Source organism: Papaver somniferum, chromosome 6, assembly GCF_003573695.1.
Source record: "Papaver somniferum cultivar HN1 chromosome 6, ASM357369v1, whole genome shotgun sequence".
Taxonomy (NCBI): Eukaryota; Viridiplantae; Streptophyta; class Magnoliopsida; order Ranunculales; family Papaveraceae; genus Papaver; species Papaver somniferum.
In genome coordinates, this window is record NC_039363.1 from 165,852,770 (window position 1) to 165,876,358 (window position 23,589).

The following is a 23,589-nucleotide window of genomic DNA, read 5'->3' on the forward strand; positions in this document are numbered from 1 at the left end:
TTTTATTGGAAATTAGTGGCGGTGATATGGTTGGTTGTGGATTTGAAATTGCAGGTTGATTTTTGAACTAAATTGTTGGAGCTAAAACAAGGAAATGTGATGTTGTTGATGGAATTTGCAGAAGAAAGGAGTGGAGATGTAGTGGTCACCGAGTTGTAAATACAGGCTAGTATTGGACGTGAATGGCTATGTTAGTATGAGTTATAGATGGATATGTGGTGGTGCTATTGTGGATTGCAAGTAATATTGCAGGGGAAGAGAAGAATGTTGCAATTGATTTTTTGAGTTAATGAGTTGTAGGTGATTGAATGAAAACTTGAACCTGAAATTACACATTGCAGCCAAGATTTTTTCTCCTCATACTTCAGGTTTAGGTTTGATATGTGTAACTCTTAGTTTTTCAGTTTTAGGTTTAAGTTCTCATACTTCAGCTGAGCTCTTTTGTTGTTTAATTTTGATGTTCAAGTAATTTCCGTGTTAAAATTGTTAAAAAAAAATAGTAGTGCAAGGTGGTAGGTTCAGCTGAACTCAAGTGCTGCAACTGAAATGGATTGAGTGAATTACCTGAAGTAGATGTTTGTTGCAGTTGGAGTTGAAGCTGAAATAGCTTGACTGAATTACCTGAAGTAGATGTGTGACTGAATTATCTTCTGCAAAACTATTGTATTCAGTCACTCACAAACAGTGGTTGTATATGGAAATTGTCAATCTGTTTTGTGCCAACCAACTGGAGGTAAAGATAGACTTACTGAGGGAAGATCCCTTTTAAACTCCTTATGTTTACATCATCATTTGTTTAAAACTTGCCATAGAATTTTAGGAAAAGTCATGAACCTTATGTTGGTAGGAAACCCATATTTTGATGAAATTGTGTTGTAATCAACATGTGTATCTACTAGTTACAAATGCAAAAAAAAAAATGTGTATTTTCTAGTTACAGATGCATTATGATGTGTAATTTCTGGTTACACTTACATTTTGGATGTGTAATTGTTGATTACACGTGCATTTAAGTATGTGTATCTGATGATTACACTTGCTTAGATGATTCTGCTATGAAGCTGACATTTCAAAAGGTAAATAATATAGATCTGCTTACTTTGTGTTTTGTATTCTACAATTGATGTGCTTATTGTCTATCTAGTGAACTATCGAGTAAACAGGATAGATCTGCTTACTTTTAGCTTCTAGCTTATGTTCTCATGCACCTGTTGATATTTCTGATACTCTGCATCATAAATTTATCATGATTTAAAACCAGCAATAATCAACATTACTTGTTTCAAAGAGAAAATTTCGTAGATATACAACACTTTCCAAAATGTGTATGATTCCCTAATTTCGCGCCACACATGCTAATTAGATGTGTAACTTATAGATACACATGCCAATTGAATTGAATAAGAAACAAGGAAATTATTTTCTTGTACACTGATTAGAGGAATTTCTTGGGACGTTTAGATTTATTTTTGAAGTGCCGGATGAGGGCTTACTGTTTTGGAGGAAACTGGTAAGTGAATTCTATCTTTACAAGCAAACGGGTAAGTGAATTTTACCTTTACCTATACAAACCATTACATTATTACCTATACAAACCATTACATTATTTTTGTTAAGAATCTTAGATGATACGCATGGGTGTTTGTAAAAAACGTTTTTGTCCTTCTTAGCTATATAGTCAGCTGCAGAATTGCGCAAAAGAGTAGACTGCATCTATTAGGCAGTTATATTCATTGTAGATGTGGAATTGAGCTTTAGCTCCAATAACAAATGAACTGCATGCAACAGGACAAAAGCTTCAGCTTGTCGACTACTATTAATGTGCTTGCTCGAGCTCTATCATCTACCTGCAACTTTGTAACTAATAATACCACTATCACAAAAATTTGTATTAGGATTTGATGCATGAACATAAAGTTGTTTGGACGACTATTTGTAGTCATTAAGACTAAAGTGAAAATTGTATTCATAGGTAATAATAATCATATAATTCCCCCTTGTTATGACTAATGTCCGTGATTATTGTTTTTCAGCTGAGGTATCTGTACTGTCTTTTTTTTTTAATGTGTAGCTATTAGTTATACATGCTAATTAGATGTGTGACTTTTAGGTGCACAATCTAAAATGGATGTGTAGCTACTAGTTACACGTGTCAATTAGATGTGTAACTTATAGATACATGTCAATTGAACAACTGTTATTATTGATTGCTGGGCTCAGAGAGTCGCAGTTCGATGCCATATCATGAGCATCAAATAACTAATATGTCCCCGAGGTAGTTAAAAAAGTAGTGCTTAGTCAAAAGTACTTTTGATGTGCAGAATGCTAATGGAGAGTATGTTGAGGAGTGGGACAACACTAATTGTAGACCGTTATTCTTACTCCAGGGTGGATTTTTCATATGCTAAGGGTCTAGATATTAAATGGTGTAAGGTGATTCTCGTTAGAAACTCTACATACACATGCTTGACGTTTTTTTACTTATGAGATGACTGCAGAACTCATTATATGTCACAGGGTCAAGAGAAAGGTTAGCTGGTTCCAGATCTAGCAGTATTTTTCATTGAGCTGTAACATTTCAGGTACTGTTTTACGATCTAACTTAGAAAACCGTCCAATATTTCACCATGTTTCTCCTCTTCAGACCTTTAACATTGATGTCATCCAATGATTTAATCTTATGTATAAGATATGGACTTCTAGAAGCTATTTGTTGGAACAAAAAAGACGTTGATCATTGAATTGTTTACAAACCTTGACATATGATGCATCCATTTTCATGCATATGAAGGGAGCTAATCGACTTGCCCTCCATCTAGCAGGGGCTACATAAATAGTTTGTTATGGTATTATGAGTAAGTAAGCTGCAATTATGTTTTGGTAGATTCGCAGAAGCAACCGTGTTGTTCTTTTAGATTTTGGATTTGTTATATTTAATTTCTTTTAAAACAAAGTTTCATGGTTTAGACAGGTTCATTATTGAATGAGTCTGTGGCACAGTGGTAGTGCGTCTGACATCAAGTCAGAAGGTTGTGTGTTCGATTCACACCATATTTTATGGTAACTGTTTTGTTATTTGCATGTTATTTAGTCACTTGCGTACTACCACTATCTCGAATTGTAGCGGCATGCATGTTTCAAGTGCCAGTCTTTATATACAATCTAAAGTATATTATTATGTTACGCTGAGTCACTATACTTTGTTGGCACATATTTGAAGCCTCATGTGAGTGTTCGAGATTTCTTTAGTATTCCGTGTGGTATTATATGTTAAGTTATCTCTTAACAGGGTGTTATTCCATTAATAACGAATCTCATAATCTGTAACAGCTACCAATTCAACGTGGACATTTTTGATTAGCATTACTGCATTTCAATAATTATAAACGTTATTAACTCTCGTTATATTTTGCAGAGAGTAACAAGGGTTTACTCAATACATACTTTTCTAGATTTGTATCGATTTAAAAAGAGTCATGAAAAATAACAACTTTTGGAGAGTTCTACACAGTACGAAAAATACTTGCAGTAGAGTTGGCCTAGTTCTTGTAGAGATTTGTAAAGTTATAAAACGTTATGAAAACAAGATTTCTAGAGAATTGTGTAACAACCAAGCATGACAAATCCAGATATTTGTAGAATTCTATAAAATTTATCCTATCAAAAGCAATTCTTGAAAAACGTTGATTGCAAATTAAATTGAGCAGCAATCATAATCTGTACACTTTAGCCATTAACAAAAATTCTCATTTTAACAAATAACAAAACCAAAAAAGTTTGATCGTATCATATGTATCACATATATATATATTTTTATATATATAAATATATAGCATTTAAGATATAATTAAAAATAGAGAGAGAGATAAAAATGGATCGAGAGTATACGTGCAAGCGCTTGCATCAACTTGAAATAAAAACAAATAATATCAAAAATAAAATAAAAGATAATAATGAAGTTTTAAATTTTTGTAGAAGTCTCTCAAAATCTTTCATATTTTGCAAGACTTTCTCTAAGGCAAAAATACACATAAATATCATTCAAAGTCTTAAAAATTGGTAGGTATGCAAAGTCTTTAAATTTTCTTGTTTATAATGAGTAACACAAACTTTGAATTTACAAGTATATAACGAGTAACATATACTTACAAGGAGTTTTCTAAAGTATACAACTAGTAATACAATACTTTGGAAATCTATTAAAGTCTCTAGAAATCATAAAAAGTATTTATTGAGTAAATCCCTGTAAGTATCCTACATTTGTAGAAAAGGAAGGAGCATGAGATTATATAAATATAGTTTAATGCCGCGATAAAACTAAAACAATTGGTTTTGTAGGAGTCTGTTAATAAAGGACAACCTCTTGGAACTTATAGTTTGGCAACTTCTGCTGAGAATTCAACGTATTTCATCGCCAAGTAAGGTAACAAAATGCTCAATAATTTCATTTCCAAGGATACAATCGTTTCAATTTTTTCAATACTGGGATCCGAAACAGTTGAGAAATAGACTTATGCGTAAATATATTCTAATTTCCACACTTAAATGCTACTACAATCTACTTACCAACAAAGATGTAAAATCACCTGATATGAACCCAAGTTCCCTCGCTAGGAATACCTTGATGAATAACATATAATATGTAGTACCCGGATGGGGTGAGAATGCTAGACTTGGGCGTTCTTACTTGGGCAATGTACGTGGAGGTTGCAACCTTGAGATAGTTTCCACCTCCCATATGCAGCAACCTTTGATTCATTGAAAGAGAATATGTTGTGAAAGAAGAGGATATCATTGTAACAATTACATGTTGTGGGCTAAATTTACCTGAAATTGTATATTAAACCTCAAAATTTCTCCATATTTTAGATTTGTTTGTGTTGTAGGAGATAGAATGGTAGGTCGGATACTGGCGAACTCTGTACCCAAATATGCTAGCGAGAATGCTTCTAAAGGATTTTCCCTATTTCCTATCTCACTTTTCCTATTTCTCATCTCTTCACAATTTCTAAAGTGAATCTATATTTTAATTCTAATTCTCCCTATGTACCACCCACAATAGTCAAAATTAATTTTGACCATGACTATAAAACTATTTATCTTCTTCTTCCACTAGTCTTCATTTTCCTTGAACCTTCTTTAATCTCCCCTTTTCATTAAAAACAAAAATTAAGAAGCTATCAATTAAGTTAGGAACCCCAATCACTTTTAATTATGGAAAAAAAATATGTTAGAAACCCTAAATTGAAGTTCTATTCAGTTATTATAAGAAGCTATCACGTTAGGAACCCTAAAATAAATTTCTATTTAGTTTTTAGGGTCATGTTAACCTATATACCCGTATATAGGTTAAGAGTGAATAAATAATTAATATTTTGTATTAGATTTAGATATCCTTGTTGGGATTCTAAATATCTAGAAAATTAAAAATTTCCTTGAAAATAGAAATTAAAGTTCCTACTAATTTGACTAAGTTTACTTTTCTTATTTTTCTCTCTCTGTATCAGTACTCGTCAATGATTATATGTGTGTTATCATCTCTTTTGTGCAAAAATAAATTGAAAAACTAAATCGGCTCTTGTTCTTCCTTTGTTCACTGAATCACCATCTTTTAACAGAGGATTATTGTCCTGTGCATGGTTTTGTGGTTAAAAAAGAGACTCATAGAGAAAAAAAATCCATAATCTAAACAATTATATTTGCTTAATATCACCACAATCAAATCCAGAAATACAACACCTATAAATATTCCCATCTAAATCATGTAAACTTCCTAAAAATTTGTTGCAATTTTTTTAACGATCACCAAATTCTTCTTCTATTTTTTTTATAGAAAAAGCTTAGGCCTAGAAAGGCACTTAAGACCCGAACATAGAGTTTGTGTTGGCTTGGTAGCAACAGTGCTAAATTAAAAGCGTCCATATTTTGTTGTCTATGAATGATGCTAAGATTCAGTAAAACAAAAGATATTGGGTGAATACCCATATTTCGACTACTTTCTTCTTTTTCATCTTGACAGTTTCTTCTTTCGTGGTAGCTAATGTGAAATATTCCTATAACAGCTTCATGATAGAGTAATTTGAAACGAACTAGAACCTCCATTGCCTCAGCAGATATGGTAACGTTTGTCTGCTGTAATTCTTTGGCCCATTGGAAAGCTAGGTCCGCCCCTTCTGTTGCTCCCTCTGCTCCATAGTATCCTGCATGTCCTCTGGTTCCAGTGAGGTTTCCTGCAAAATCTGTCATTATCAGAGCAGTGTAGTATAATGAGGTTGGGGGGTCTTGTAGTGTGCATATTTTGATATTTTTTCCAAACTCTGCTGTAGAATTCAGAGTATAGGAAGTAATATTATGTTGAGATGTTGTGTCAGTTTCCTCAGGCAAGAGAGGAAAACTGTTCATAATATGCCCTTGCATATGATGTATTCTATTATGATTGCACAAGTGCTGCTTAATACGGAGTGAAGTTATTCCCGCATTAGGCTGAATTTGTTGGAAAATGAGATCACATCTCGCTTTCCATATATACCAACAGGTAATGGCATTGATGTTGCAGTTAGAACTAGTGATTCCAGGTTGAAGCCAAGAGTTCAAACAGTCAATGAAGATGGTATTGCTATCAAAATGGGTATTAATGGAGCCCGAAACCTTCTGCTAGACCAGAATAGCAGCTGGACAATTTAAGAACATTTGAGGCATGGTTTCTGCTTCTACAGTATTGCAAACCGTGCATGTAGGGTTGATGTAATGAAGAATGCTAGTTGTTTTGCCATTGGTTGGAAGTATTCCATGTGAACATTGATGCCACTTCCATGTTCCAGATAGCTGCCCAGTTCCCTATAGTGGTGTCATTTCTGTAAAGGTTTACAATTTTTTCCTTATATAATTCCTTGACAGAGAAAACACCTTTATCATTGAGATCCCATATTATTATATCTTCTTCATTTGGGTGCGTCTGCAGATTGACAATCACTGCAGCCTTGTCATTGCTAAAGTAGGTAAGAATTAGAGCTGCATCCCAAGTTCCATCTGGTAGAATTAAGGACTCTAACATTTCAATATGTTGTGGGCAATTCTGTGGTTTTGGCTGTTTCAGAGAGGTGTTTGGGATCCAAATGTCATCCCATATCTTTATCTTTTTCCCGTTGCCAATTCTCCAGAAGCAGTGATGTTGTATGTTGTTGATGCCTTCTAGGATTCATTTCCATACCCATGAATCTCCATCCTTAGCTTGGATTACTTTATATTGATTTTATCTATTTCCCATCCATGTTTTCCCTAATTCTCATCCCAACCATACAAATCATTTTTTGGTAACTCTTTTAGGTAGGGTAAACAAAACTCATCCTACTATTTTTTACGGGTAAATTTCATCTTCATCACCGCCGTCTTCCTTCTTTCCCCCTCTCTCTCAAATCTTAAATCCAACACTACTATTATCTCCTCTTTACTTACGTCTACATGTTGTACTATTCTGAGACACGACCTAATGATATTTCAATAAGTCAGGATGTTGTGATCTCTTAATAACTTTGTACTAAAAACTAATTAATTTTCTCTTCCTTTCTTGGACTTTCGTGTTGATGCTATGGAAATAGTGTAAATGAACTAAGATTTAGATGCCAAGGGAACATATAAAGAGTTGGTGCTCAGCTTGTTGTTCGGCTGCCAACTAAAAACTATGTTGTGTAATTTTATTTACTAATGTTGTTCAATTAGGTTTTCATTGTATTAGTATTAGACATTCCTAAATTTAATAATTTTGCATTAATGGATTGATTTTTTTAATTGTTCACACTATTATATGACGCATGGAAAAAAGAAAAAGAAAACTAAGTTTCACAATTCAATCTTCAAACCTGATTAAAATGATGATTTGATAATGAATTTCCAACCTAATTAATTTGGTAATAGTAAGAGTGCAAGTTAATTATGGTAAATATTAGAATGAGTTTTGTTTCAGTTTTATAAAATCTGATTTGCATGAATTGGTGGAGATTAGGAAAGACCGCTACTGTTCACAGGGCCGACTTCTGTTATCTACAGGCACGACTCATCTATCACTTGGAAAGTCTATATCTACTCTATCTCCTATATTGAGACAAAGTCGTATTACTATATAGTATTCGATTATGCACATTTGAGATTTCGAGCTGAGTTTAACTCGTTTACACATTTCTCGAAATATGTGTTGGTAAGCTTTCGCTTCAACCAAGTTCATATTATATTCTTGGCGAAAGTCAAAAGATGATCATATGAAAATTACCGAGTAACATCTTACATGGTTTGTGTGATACAATCATTTGGTGTAGACTTGAAATGTTTTGTTATGATTATTTCAATAACTTGAAAATTGCTTTGATGTTAATAGTGTGTAAAACGGCTATTGTTATCCTCTAAGAAAGTTTCAATGATTGCAATAGAGTTTAGAACTATTGGATTATGAAAATAGTATGCATTCTTGCATGTATGTAAACCATGACCCTAACTATAGTATGCATACCCGTATCTGTACTTGCAGTTGTGAAATTCCGTGTACCAAGTACACATACCGGTATGCGTACTTGCGTAAGTGTTGATGGGGGTTTTTAGTTCAAGGCTAAAATTGTAAAACCCTGTGTTTAATGCGCTATCACCCTGCAAGGGGTAAACCATTTAAGAAGTGACGAGTGCAAAAAACCTCTTCGCTCATTGAGCAATTCAATATATATATATGAAATTCACTCAGAATAGTGCGTGTGGCAACAATCCCAAATATTCTGTGAATTTTTCCACCAATATCATTCACTAATGCATTGCACGCCTGGTATTCTCCCGTGTTATGTTCCGTAGCCGAACTCCCAATATTGACATGACATGACGATTAATGTTCACTCTCAGCAGAGTAGCATGAATCTCCCGAAGTGTCAGTATTGAGATCTGTACAAAAATACTCACACATGCTGCATCGTTCTCTGACAAAGAGATTTTCGTATCGACGCACTTTTAATTAAAAGATGGCTCGATCGAACATGTTTAAATTCCTTAGGGAAAATCTGGACTGTTCATATCAATCTCAAAATGATCACGGCCACACGATTGGGCCGCGCACTCAACAAGCCTAGAATGCTCCTAGCGGAACAAGGCAATCACCGTAGTGACCACCAGCGGGACACCATTGCCCTAGGCGATCGAGTCCTAAGTTAGTTCACTCATAAGCGCTTCAAACATTAACCCAAACATGGGTGATCACGTTATTTGAAAATAAGCTCAAGTGAGCTAAGACCGGCAAATACGGACTCAAAAAACATCATGACTGTCCAACTTAGCCAGCCTATTTGGACGGCTAAGATCTTCCTTGGAATGATCAAAGAGGCGCCAGCATGCCCATTGGAGGCCCAACATCTCTCTTGGTCGATCGACCCGCCTGGGGCAAGCCTATAGGGCGTTAAATCGTTTGCCAGAAATAGGGCAAACACGCTATTTCAAAACCCTAAATTTTGGGATGCGGCAGTATATTATTGTCGCAAATCATCACATCCGTCCAACTTAGCCAGCTTAGTTGGACGGCTTAGATCGCGTTTCAGACGATCAAGGAGGTGCACATGAGTTCACCACCGGCCCAATTTTATTCCCACTCAATCGACTTGCCCAAGGGAAGTCAATGACGCGTCAAACCGCTTGATCGAACTAGGGTGAATGTGGCCGTCTCTAAACCCTAATTGGTGTTTGCAACGACATGTTACTGTCGCAAATCGATCACGATCGCCCATCTTCGCCAGCCGAATCGGATGGCTTAGACCTAATTTAAGATTGCCCAGGAGATGTCAGCATACTCACTAGCGGCTCATCTTCACACATGGCCGATCGACCTGTTCAAATTAGCGCTCATCGGTTTGGTTCGTTTAATTAAACTAGGTTTGGTCGTACGGTTTCCAAACCCTAAGTCAACGGCTGCAAACATCTGCTCTACCTAAGTCAGACCAAAAAGTAACAAGTTCTGGTGAAGCATGATACTTACAGGGCCAATTCTACCACCACTCGCCACCACCTACCGTGGGTAATATGCTAGGGATATGATTTTGATTCATCATCATCAAGTCTAAACTATATACATATATATACTCCATCTTCAATTTAGGACTCCAATATACACATAATTCACCACGATTTGAAACAACTAATAAATTAAGATGTTGCAGAAGAGCTATCTGATTTGAATCTACTTTACAACAATTATCTAGAGAGAGGTTACGTTAGTCTTCATCATCGGGTTCATGTGAGAGAAATACTCTTTTTTCAAATGCTTCTCTTTATCCGACCTTAAGAAGAAAGTTACGAAATTTCTGTCTTTTTGTTCCAACCCTTTTTTGCGTAATCTTTATCAGCTTTCTTCTTACCATTAATTACATAGACATGATACTTCATTGATTTCATTGTCAACATCCATTCAATTTCATCTTCTCCATAAAACCTTCTTGCCATGTTTTTCAATGCAATTACATATTTTAAACCCTAATCTTAGTTCTATCTTTTCTCCGAAACGAATTGGTTGTAAAGATCCCTAATCACACAAATATAGAAGTAAACTCACATTAAACTTACTTTAGAAAAAAAAAATACCTAAAATCAAATTGAGTCTCATTAGTTCTGAAGATGTAGCCTTAGGATTTGATCTTATGGGATTTTTTCCCGTTCAATTTGGTTGAGGGCAGGTTTGGAGAATAAGAGTGGAAGAAAAATAGTAAGAATTCGTTTACGATGGTTGCTTTTTTCTGTTAAGGTGCGACGACTACGGACCTTCAACCAACACTTTTTGAAAAAGTAAGATATTACTGGTCCTATGTGATAATTTCAGCGTGTGAATAAGATCACAGCCCTGTCGATAGATGTGGTGAACGAAAAATGGGGATGAAATATAGATAGACCCTTTTAGAATTCATAAACTAGGTGATAGATAGGGAAAGTGTGGGTGGTAAATAGGTGAAACTTTACTTAAACTTTTTAAGTGGTTTTAGAAACCCCAAATGCTAAGCCCTATATGGATTGTTTTCTGTTTCCTTTTCCCCTACCTCCCTTCCTACAATCCCTCCGCCGCCTTCTCAAAATGTCTGTTTTGCGGGTGTTGAATGTTGCAGAAAAGCCATTATCTGCCCTGAGAATTTCCAGATGTTTATCGGAGAATGATTTTCAGACATCCCGAGGATCACCGGCAGTACATACTTTTAATTACGAAGAAGAAGGTTGGAGAATGACGGTGATTTCTTCTAATGGTCATCTTCAAGGGATAAATCTAGGTGAAGACGAAACTCGTTGGGAAGAAGGTGAGTTGTTAGACTTATTAGATAGATCTAAAGCAGTGGTTCATAAACATTATCTTTCTGCAAAAAAACACATCAGGGGGTTAGTCCACGAGTGAGTTGGAGGGAGTTTAATGTATTTTGAATCTTGGGGATTTTGAGGGAGTGTAAGAGAGTATAGGGAGTTTGAGAGAGTTTGGTGTGTTGAGTGTAGGGAGTTTGAGAGACTCTCCCAAAATCTCTACTTTTTTGAGAGATTTGGAGTGAGGCAAAAATACACTAAAAACTCCTTAGAACTCCCCAGAACTCCCAAGAAAAACAAACTCCCTATCATTCTAATTTTTACCACTAACAGGGAGTTTAAGAGTTTCTTTCAAACTCCCCCACGACTAACGACGTTTTTTAGGGAGTTTGGGAGACTCTTCGAAACTCTCCCACGACTAACGGGGTTTTTGAGAGACTTCCTCGAACTCCCTCACGACTAACGGGAAAAAACACAACTACACCCAACTCCCCCAACTCCCTTGAGGACTACCACCCTGATAGTAAACAAAATACAAGAACTAGTTAAAGATAATGATCTTCTAATTCTCTGGTTAGATGGTGATACTGAGGGCGAAAGTATCTCTTGTGAAGTATTTAGGATCTGTAGTGAACATTTAGTTACTCTAAGACGCCGTATTATCAAAAAAAAAAAAAAACGTGCCAGATTTAGTACCCTCACTGATGATGATATCAATTACGCTGTGAGAAATATAGGTCCACTTAATCTTGTTGTATCAAGTCTATCTGATTATAGACAGGAATTTGATTTGAGAGTTGGCTATTTTCTTACAAGGTTCCTTACATTTGTTTTTAGAAAAGTATATCCTTTTAACATTCCGAGTAACTACTTTAAATTTTGGAAGATGTCAAACGGAATTATTGGGTCAAATAGTTAAATTGCATTTAGAAGGGTTAAACAATATGAATCTAGAATTCACTGATACTTACCGCGGGAAATCAAGCACATTTAGCTGGAGTGGGAGTAATGAAGATGGTGCTAAAATTCTTGAATTCTATGAGAACTCCTACGAAGATGCAACTGCAATTGTATTGGATGTTGAGGCACTCCCGGATGTTTTTCTTCCTCCACCTCCATTGAATACAGTGGAGCTTCTTGTCCGGGCATCCAAGTTCTTACAAATGAGTTCTCAACAAACAGCAGCAGCAGCGGAAAATCTATACATAGCTGGTTTGATCTGTTATCCTAGAACAGAAGCAGATTGGTTTCAGAAGATTAGTGTAGGTGATTTGAGGGCTATTTTGGAACACCTAGTAAACCATCATTTATATGGGGATGACGCTCAACAACTTTTGGGAGGAAACATGTATCGTTTAATTGAACAAGATTACTGTGAATGAGGGTTTGGAAATCAAACCTACAAGACTTGGTTTAGGATTCGTAATTGGTTTTCAAAACATGGGAATCGAGCTCTGGAAAGGCGACTTGCATTCGTTCATGAAAGAGGATGTGTCTGACTTACTCTCAGGTAAAACTCTAGCAACTGTTTTAGACAGCCGTTTGGGTAGATTGGTAACTTGGTATAAGGATGTAATAGTAAAGAATCAACTGCAGCTGATAAGAGGAATGGAGGCGTGTTTAGGGGAAAAAAGTCAGTGCATGGGCCAATGTCCTTGCGGGAAAGGTGTGTGGTATCTGAAGTACTTACCTACAGCAAAAAAAATTCTGGTTAGTTGTTCAACCTATGGGACTGTTAACTGTCGCCAAGAGGTGTTTCTTCCACTGTGCATCGATAAGGCAGAACCCCAAGACGCGCATTGTGAGCGATGTGGGTTATTAAATAATATAATGTTCCATTTTAATGTGATGTATACATCAGTGGTGTACGGTTTGGGATATTTGGCTTGCGTTGTATGCGATCGGGGCTTTTTGAAAGAGTTGGGAGGTATATGTGGAACATTTAATGCTCCCACATTTTCTAGGTCAAATCCTGCTATCCAATGTGTGGTCTGTGGTCTGAAGCACCCGTCGGGAAAGTGTAGACTTGGATGTTATACTTGCCTTTTGACAACGCACCGATATTCTGAATGTCAAAAGAGGAGGAGGATTTTTGTCCAACCAGGAAATTGACTATTTTTGGAACTTAGCTATATTAGGCCGAGAGACTTGATTTAACATCCCATTTCTTTTGTTGCATTTTGAAAAATGTTCAAGCAGGCTTGTAAACTTTTCTCACTATTTTCTTAGTATACGGATATTTATTTTGTTATGCTTCTTAAGTTCGGGTGCAAAAGAGTCTCTGGCTGTTAGTTATTTTACTTTGCGTTGGATTTACTCCCTGTTCCAGGTTGAAGGAAATATTTGGTTTAGTTGCATCGCCGATGAAAATCTATGTCATCTGTATTAATTGCTATATTATTTTTGAATTAGTGCTTGCAGTTTGAACTTAAAGCATGCTTCTTCGTTATGTTCGATCTAATCGTGATATTCTGTTATTTTCTTCTTGACGGTATCTGTGGTCTTTTTTTTTTTAGTGAACAGACTGAAATCTTCAAATAATAATTATAAGCATTTAAAATGATTGCAAGAGGCTAGTAGTCTGTTAACAGACTGAATTCCTCAAATAGTAAGAGCAAAAGAATCTATGTCATCTACGAATTGTCCCAGCTAAGGTTGAGAAACATATTTATTAGTTCGTTAAACTTTTAGCTAAGTTTTATCTCGGTTTCTTTGAATGGTGAGCTTGAAACAAAGGTGAATTGTTCATGTTACCCATTTGGCTTGACTTGACCCAGCTTTTTTGTGATAGTCAAAATTTGTCTTAATACTCTTAGGAAATATGAGAAACAAAGGAATCATGTGTTTTTTATTTTAACCCAACAGGCAGTGCAATCTGCTGACATGATTGTTGTTATGGACAAAGGAGAAGTCAAGTGGGCAGGAAGTTTGGCTGAATACTCAATCTCTCCGCATGTAGTAGTCCCATCGTCTGAAGAATCAATGGTTTCAGCGTCCCAATTTGCACGGCAGGATGGAGTTTCAATTGATAGAAAATATGACGTCCTGCTGCAAGGAAACACTGCAACTGCTCAGGATGAACCACAAGAATTCATTGAAGCAGAGCTGAGAAAGGAGGGAAAAGTTCAACTCAGCGTATATAAGTGAGTGCTACATCCCACAATATGATAAAATGGGTAAATATCATAGAAGGGTACAATGTCTTCCTTCTCTGTACATCTTAGGGTGATTATAATCATTGTAAGCTATATTTGGACGAATCTGTTTTTCTAATCACTAAAGAAAGGAGTCTCATGTAGACATTTATCATGGTGTTAAGATTCGACGTTAGTGTAGTTTTTCAGTTGACCTGTCACAATATATGTAACTAGGTTCTTATGCTTTGAATTTTTTAGCATATGCTGATCAGTCTGCATCTTGCAGAGCATATGCCGAATTTTCCAGCTGGCCAGTGGTTATTATAATTTGTATCTCAGCTGTTTTAATGCAAGCGTCACGTAATGGAAATGATTTGTGGTTATCATACTGGGTTGATTCTGTTACGGGGAGGCACAAAGCTAATTATTCCACATCCTTTTATCTGGTAATTGACATAGTAGAATGATATTTACTTTCTCAAGAGATCATGGATAATGTTAGAAAGTTCAGGAGTAGGAAAATTTTCATTCTGACTAATCATGAGATTGTTTTTACAATTTTACAGGTTGTTCTCTCTGTCTTCTGTCTCTTAAATTCTCTCTTAACCTTGGTAAGGGTGTTCTCTTTTGCATTTGGAGGTCTAAGAGCTGCAGTTCAGGTGCACAGTGACCTTCTAAACAAATTGATCAGCGCACCTGTAAATTTCTTTGACAGGACACCAACTGGAAGGTTGCTGAACAGGTGGGGATGATATATGTTTGAGAAACCTTAATAACTCCACTACAACCTATTGATTTCTATTTTCGTGCAGATTGTCATCAGACCTGTACATGATTGATGACTCCCTTCCCTTCATTCTTAACATTCTCTTAGCTAATTTTGTTGGCCTCGTGGGTATCGCAACAGTATTATCATATGTACAGGTAGCCATATTTTTTCCTTTCACACACTATTGACCAATAGTATCGCATTCATTCCTTTATATAAAAAAAAATAACTACTATAAAATGATGGTGGAGCTCCCTTTGTTGAGTTCTAATTTTTCCTCTCTCTAGCTATAATATATGATTTCTGCGGTTGGTGGATTCTGCAGGTCATATTTTTGCTTCTGCTACTGCCGCTGTGGTATATTTACAGCAAGTTACAGGTATTCGTGCAATAACTCATATTTGTGTAGCTACGGTTCTACTTCAGTAGGTCGTAATTATATTTTGTGGCGCCGTGTGCTTGACTTGCTCTCTCTTGACATTCGTCCATACATATTGTGTACTGTAATGCCCTGCGGACATGTTATCAGGTTTTTGGGACTGAAGTTGCCTCGGTACCCTCTTTCATATTTTATGTCTATTTTTGTCTTGCACCAAACTTGTCCCCGCAATCTCACTACTGGGGATTCTGTTCTTATTCTTTCTTCTTCATTATTTTTCTTCTACTGTCTCTTGCGTTCCTTTATTCTGCGGTTTTGGTGTACCTTTTGCAGTGATTGCTTATCTTGTATTTGAGGCTGCAGACTTTCATTTCTTTTGATAAAGCAAAGCATGCTATGTAAATTCCATCGTCAATCTAACATGTAGTTGTCAATTCTGTCAGTCTTACTATAGAGCTACATCCCGTGAGCTGCGGAGGCTTGACAGTGTTTCTCGTTCTCCTATTTATACATCTTTCACAGAAACACTAGATGGATCATCAACTATCAGAGATTCAAAGGTAGGTAAAATGAATTGTTCAGCAAGTTAATTTGATCAAAAAAGAAGAAGTTAATTTTGATATGATAATGTAGAATTATAACAAGTATACATCCTTCTTCAAGTTATCAATCATGAATGTACCTAGTGATACTCAACTTCCTCTCAGCTAAAAGGGATTTGTGGAACTATTAATTTTGTAGGCTTTAGTCATGCTAGTTGTAACCTATTGAAATATGAATGTCTCATAGCAGGTATATCACACTCATAGCAGGTATATCACAGAAACCTCCTTTCCTAGTGAAGATTTTTGCCTTTTTGGTATATTTTTAAAGGTTATCTATCGTTTTTGAGTATAAACAGTCTGTTTACTATGTGATGTGATGAATGGTGGGACAAGTCACTAAAATTTATTGATATTGTGTACTTAGTTGATTATAAGATAAACCATTTAGTGATCCTGTTAAGGAAAGTAAATTCAGTGATCATTTGCTCATTTAGTGTTAATGTGTTAAATATAAGTAAACTGTTGCAGTCTGCAATGGTGCAACCTTCCACCTGTAACAGAAGGTTCTCAGGGACTAGTCTCTTGACGGTATCGTGCCACAGTAAAATGTTTCTAACAAAATTATGCCAGCATAATAAGTTTCCTTCTTTGCTAGATGAGTAGACTAGTCTAGTATGTTATTCTATCTTGATGGAGATGATTTTTTATCACCCTGAAAGTAACAGCATTTGATGATACTTGACTGGATTATTTCTTAGGTAGATTCATGGATCACATTGCATTGTATCAGAAAACCTCGTACTCAGAGTTGATTGCAAGTTTATGGCTTTCTCTGCGCTTACAAGTATGCCTCACTAACTCTTCTGCTTTTGGTAACTGCTATCAGTGGTAGTATGTTGCGTTTTCTTTTTAACTAGTGTAGATGTTTGTTCCACTTTTTCTACCAATCTGACTCATGTTTGTTTTATCAATACGAATATCTGTAGTCTATAATAGCTTCTCTTGTGGCGTTTCTTAAAGTATTATGTTGTAGTTGCTAGCAGCACTTATAATCTCTTTCGTGGCCCTGATGGCTGTTCTTGGAAGCCGTGCCCAGTTTCCTATCATCTTGGGTACACCTGGACTAGTAAGATATCCCCGTTTCCTTTCTGTTCATGTTTTACGTGTACTGTATTTCATCTTCAGTTTTTTAGCTGATTAGGTAACCATTGATGAATTCTAAACATTGGTTCAGGTGGGCTTGGCTCTCTCGTATACGGCTCCAATTGTATCTCTGTTGAGCAGTTTCTTATCCAGTTTCACTGAAACAGAAAAGGAAATGGTTTCTGTTAAACGGGTGCTGCAGGTACGGAACTTGTGTGCAAGGTCCCAGACATGTTGACAAATACTTATGACAGCGCTCATCTATTTCCTGTCGTTATTAAAAAAAAGAAATATATATATTTTTTTTTGCGTGTTCGTTTGCTTCTCAACTTACTTTCGGTGATACTATTATATCTAGTATAAGGATGTCCCCGAAGAAGAATTTCAGGGATGCAAACCTCTGCATAAAGATTGACCCTTCCTAGGAAAGATAGAATTTCAAGATGTTACCTTGCGGTATTTGCCATCTTTTTTCTTTGACAAGGTATCTGCCATCTTTGCCACCTGCTCTCCGGGGTATTACTTTTACTGTTGCAGGAGGGACACAGGTCAGCACACATCCAAGCCTGATATGGATTTGTTTTCGAAATTGGTATTTACATATAGTGTCCTTGCCGTTGTGTTGACTAGACATCCAAATAAGCGAACTCTCTTGTGGTTTGTGATCAGGCTGGAGTAATTGGAAGAACGGGTGCTGGAAAGTCGAGTGTGATAAATGCCCTTTTTCGCCTTAATTCAATATGTGGAGGGTGTGTTATAGTGGATGATGTAGATATTGCTGACTGTGCTATTAGAGATCTTCGGTCACATTTTGCTGTTGTTCCTCAGAGCCCATTTTGTTTGAAGGACTGCTTAGGTGATACCCCTAAGAAATTGTATTTCCTATTGGTATTTGGTGTTAGATTACTCCTTTTCTTTGAATAAAAAAAAGAATTTCAATCTATATATTGTTTTCATATTAAAGCATCTCATGTGGTTTTTATCTCATCAATCTCAGGGACAATATCGATCCATACGGGGTGACAAGCGACTCAAAAATTTGGGAGGCTCTTGAGAATTGCCATGTTAAGGATGAGGTTGAAGCAGCAGGAGGCCTGGACATTCATGTGAAAGAAAATGGAATTTCATTTTCTGTTGGGCAACGGCAGCTTTTGTGCCTTGCTCGTGCTTTGTTGAAATCTTCTAAGGCAATACTTTAACTTAATCCTTAGAACGGAACTGTGCGGGATGCAAGTTATTAGTTTAATCTCATTCAAATGCTAATTGACAATAATCTGGCAGGTACTCTGTTTGGATGATTGCACTGCCAATGTAGACACTCAAACAGCGAAGTTACTACAAAATGCTATATCCAGTGAAACCAAAGGCAGAACAGTGATTACCATTGCTCATCAGATTTCCACCATTATGAACATGGATATGATTCTGATTCTTGACCAAGGGAGCCTGGTGAGCTATAACACACATCTTTAAGTCTCTTTTATTTCTAATCTTGTTATCGACTGGACTTTTGTTTTGAACTTGAAAATCCAAGGGAAGGCTTCCCATTTGTCGCACATTGGGGGAACTAAGATCAATTTGATGGGTCTCAGTGAAATGATTGCAATGATACTGAACATATTTTCTATTTGTTTTTATGTATTCTTTCATAGATTGAGGAAGGCAACCCACAGATTCTGTTACAAGATGAATTCTCCAGGTTTTCGAGTTTCACTAAAGCTTCAACAATGTGACTGCGTTGTTGCTGGTCAAGTCTTGCTTCTCATTTGAATTCCAAACAAATACTGGGGTGGCTCATGCTGTTGCTGCTGTAAGTGGGAACAATTAGAGATAAGCATGTGTGTAGGTTCAGCAGATATACGAGGGATCAATGTGAACCCTTAGGTTTGTGTTTCTTGATGTTTTCGGTGTGTTATAGGAATGTGTAAGATCAAAACAAAGAAACATTATTAAGATTAATGATTGAATCTGGAATACTGAAGCTTTCTGCTCATAGAAATAGAAATTTTGTTGATGAACTAAAATTCTTTGGTACCAATTTGAATCTGTCATCTCTAGTCTACCTGAAGGTTTGTGTTGCCCCACAAACCACGGCAACAATTTACTGTGTTTTTAACTTTTAGCATAATATCGTATCATCAGAGGATTTAAAATTGATTTTTCTTTTCTCATTGTTGTGTTGACGAGTGAGTTTCGAACTTGGATACTAATTTTCTTGCTGTCGCCACCTTATGAGTCAGCACGGATTTCAAAACTCAGAATTAGAAATTACTCGTATCTGCTAATCACAATCTTAGAAATGGAAGCGTTTTTCTTGGTAGAAACGTCGACGGCTTACAACCCAAAATCGCTGTTGATAGCAAACAAAACCGGAAGGAATTAATATTTCCTCTCATTTCCGTCCATGCATATACCTACCACCTCCAAATGGAAGGCGGAGACAATCGAATCATAAATTGTTGAAATCATATTGTAGAGAGGAAGTTCTTAAATAAAAATGATAATTCCATGACAACAACAAATCTTTTCAAACATTAATGTGCCAAGGTAATGAAAAAGAGGTAAGTGTTTCTAATGGATTTTAAAATTATCTGTTGGAATATACGTGGTCTTAATGCTTATGACAAATTTACTGCTCTTAAGGATTTAATTTCAATCAAAGATGTTCAGTATGTCTTATTCAAGAAACTAAAATCATGAAGATGAATCAATGGTTTGTTAGGCAACTATGGTATGATTCTGATTCAGATTGGTTCTATCATCCTTCTGTGGGTAGCAGTGGAGGATTACTTTCAATTTGGGATAAAACAAAATTTCAGAAAGATGATGAGAGAATTGGTTATAATAGCATTACGACTGTTTCTACTTCTTTAGCTGATGGTTTTAAATCGGAAATCCGTAATGGCTATTCTCCATGTGGTTATAATGAGAGAACTCAATTTTGGGAAGATCTTGTGGAGGTGAGAGACGCAAGTCATGTATGTTTCGATCATCTTGAAAATTGCTTTGACAAGAAATAGTGTAACAACTGTATAACGTTCTCTAAGAATGTTTCAATGATTGGAATGAGTGTTTAGATTACATAACCATAGTGGACATAAGTATGTTATGGAAACACATATTTGCATAAGTCCCATGCTGGATATCGGCTAGCAGCCAAGTCCGCGAACTCAGTCTGCAAACTGCCGAAGTTCTCAAACCCGAGAATTTCTGCTGAGTTATCAAACTATGTTGCGTGAGCCAAGTCCACGAACCCAGTCTGCGACCCAGCGAAGCTCTCGAACCCGAGAATTTCTGCTCGAATTTGAAAACTCTTTCCAGTACTTCAAGTCCACGAACCTAGTCTGCGAACTTATATAGGTTATATATCTAAAGATGATTTCTGAACTTAACTCATAAAGACTAAGGAATGCTTTTGCAAACCGTGGCTATAAAGTTCATGAACCGATTCATGTGAATCGAATCATCTTTGCTTCAATTATGTCTTGTGTAGTACATGAGATTTCCTTGCAATTGAACAACTCTCTAACTAGTTCATGTGAGTCATTTGAAATAGTTATGGTGAAGAAGAAAATGGTTGGTATGAAATGCTCAAATGGCTAACCTTTTGGTTGACTATTATTGAACCAACAATACACACGTTTGGGTATGGTTAACAAACCTAAGTGCGTGTAGTTCATTTGTGTATGACAAGCTAAGATTTCGATCTAACGGTTGAGATATATTAACTTGAATCTAAATCAGGTTTTCATCTAACGGTGGATAGCATTTGCTTTGTGAGCAAGGCGAAACCCTGATTTGAAAGGCTATATAAGGGGACATCTAGCAACTCTACAAACTAATACCCACACGTCCGTGTGATACTAGTTTGTAAACTAGAGTTGATTCTCCTTTAACCTTTGGTTTTCTTCTTCTAAAACCAGGTTAACGGCTTAAAGACTTCAGTGGGATTGTGAAGCCAGACCGATACTACTTTATTGTAGGTGTGTGATCTGATCTTGCATCTTCTATCGTACGAGTACAATCATATTGATTGGCTTGAGATCGTGAGAGTTCTCCGATAGGCAAGATATAAAAGTAATCACAAACATCTTCGTCTCATCGTTTGTGATTCCACGACGTCTTGTTTCGCTACCATACGATTAAGATTGTTGTGAGGTGATTGATTAATCTAGGCTGTTCTTCGGGAATATAAACCGGATTATCAATTGGTTTCTGTTCACCTTGATTTTATATCAAAAGACGAAACAAAAACTTTAGGGTTTTTCCGTGGTAGGAAGATTTATCCTTTCATAGACTTGTCTGTGTGAGACAAATTTGGTTATTGTTAAAGCCTGCGATTTTGGGTCGTAGCAACTCTTACTTGTGGGTGAGATCATCTAAGGGAATCAAGTGCGTAGTAGCCTTCTGGGATCAGAGGCGTAGGGGTGCAACTGTACCTTGGATCAGTGGGAAACTGATTGGGGTTCAACTACAGCCAGTCCGAAGTTAGCTTGGAGTAGGATAGTGTCTGTAGCGTCTTAATACAGTGTATATTCAATCTGGACTAGGTCCCGAGGTTTTTCTTCATTTGCGGTTTCCTCGTTAACAAAACTTTTGCTACCTATGTTATTTCTTTTCCGCATAATATTTGTTTATATAATAGAAATAATACAGGTTGTGCGTTTGATCTAATCAATTGGAAATCCGACCTAACGGTTGTTGATTGATATTGATTGATCCTTGGACATTGGTCTTTGGTACCGTCCAAGTTTATCTCTCTTTAATTGAGACTCGTTGTTTGCTTGAGTAAGATTAAATCGAGAGATTGAGATATTAACTCATTGAGATACTTTTTCCTAGATTGAGTCTGACTATCTAGTTGATTCTCTAGAAAGTATTTCGGAGTTAGTCCATACAGATTTCTAAGCGAAATATTGTGTGGTGTTGTTAGACCCCCCGCTTTTTCATTGTGTAGTACATGAGATTTCCTTGCAATTGAACAACTCTCTAACTAGTTCATATGAGTCATTTGAACTAGTTATGGTGAAGAAGAAAATGGTTGGTATGAAATGCTCAAATGGCTCACCTTTTGGTTGAATATTATTGAACCAACTATGCACACGTTTGGGTACGGTTATCAAACCTAGAAGCGTGCATTTCGTTTGTGTATAACAAGCTAAGATTTCGATCTAACGGTTGAGATATATTAGCTTAAATCTAAATCAAGTTTTCATCTAATGGTGGATAGCGTTTGCTTTGTGAGAAACGTGAAACCCTGATTTGAAAGGCTATATAAGGGGATAACGTTTATCTCTCTTTAATTGAGACTCGCTGTTTGTTTGAGTAAGATTAAATCGAGAGATTGAGATATTAACTCCTTGAGATACTTTTTCCTAGATTGAGTCTGACTGTCTATTTGATTCTCTAGAAATTATTTCGGAGTTAGTCCATACAGATTGCTAAGCGAAATATTGTGTGGTGTTGTTAGACCCCCCGCTTTTTCATTGTGTAGTACATGAGATTTCCTTGCAATTGAACAAATCTCTAACTAGTTCATATGAGTCATTTGAACTAGTTATGGTGAAGAAGAAAATGGTTGGTATGAAATGCTCAAATGTCTCACCTTTTGGTTGACTATTATTGAACCAACTATGCACACGTTTGGGTACGGTCCTACAATTTCGTTTGTGTATAACAAGCTAAGATTTCGATCTAACGGTTGAGATATATTAGCTTGAATCTAAATCAGGTTTTCATCTAACGGTGGATAGCGTTTGCTTTGTGAGCAACGCGAAACCCTGATTTGAAAGGCTATATAAGGGGACATCTAGCAACTCTACAAACTAATCCCCACACCTTATGTGTGATACTAGTTTGTGTGTTAGAGTCGGTTCTCCTTTAACCTTTGGGTTTCTTCTTCTAAAACCAGGTTAACGACTTAAAGACTTCATTGGGATTGTGAAGCCAGACCGATACTACTTTTATCGTAGTTGTGTGTTCTGATCTTGCATCTTCTATCGTACGAATTCGATCATATTGATTGGCTTGAGATCGTGAGAGTTCTCCGATAGGAAAGATATAAAAGTAATCACAAACATTTTCGTCTCATCGTTTGTGATTCCACGACGTCTTGTTTCGCTACCATACGATTAAGATTGTTATGAGGTGATTGATTAATCTAGGCTGTTCTTCGGGAATATAAGACCAGATTATCAATTGGTTTCTGTTCACCTTGATTTTATATCAAAAGACGAAACAAAAACTTTAGGGTTTTTCTGTGGTAGACAGATTTATCCTTTGATAGACTTGTCTGTGTGAGACAGATTTGTTTAT

General features: G+C 36.4%; 1 protein-coding gene and 1 pseudogene across 1 annotated transcript; both read left to right on the forward strand.

The window, feature by feature from the left end:
* The first annotated feature begins 11,086 nt into the window (after positions 1–11,086).
* Positions 11,087–12,683, forward strand: LOC113291753 (DNA topoisomerase 3-alpha-like). Its single transcript, XM_026541249.1, has 2 exons — positions 11,087–11,303; positions 12,139–12,683. The coding sequence occupies exons 1-2, from the start codon at positions 11,087–11,089 to the stop codon at positions 12,681–12,683; spliced, it is 762 nt and encodes a 253-aa protein (XP_026397034.1).
* Positions 12,684–12,741: 58 nt separating this feature from the next.
* LOC113291754 lies at positions 12,742–19,076 on the forward strand (annotated as a pseudogene).
* The last annotated feature ends 4,513 nt before the right edge of the window (positions 19,077–23,589 follow it).

Excerpts from the sequence above, each read along its gene's own strand:
- LOC113291753 (XM_026541249.1), top strand. The coding sequence starts at position 11,087 with ATGTCTGTTTTGCGGGTGTTGAATGTTGCAGAAAAGCCATTATCTGCC. Across the intron at positions 11,304-12,138 it reads CGAAACTCGTTGGGAAGAAG|AAAAGTATATCCTTTTAACA; the intron begins GTGAGTTGTTAG and ends ATTTGTTTTTAG.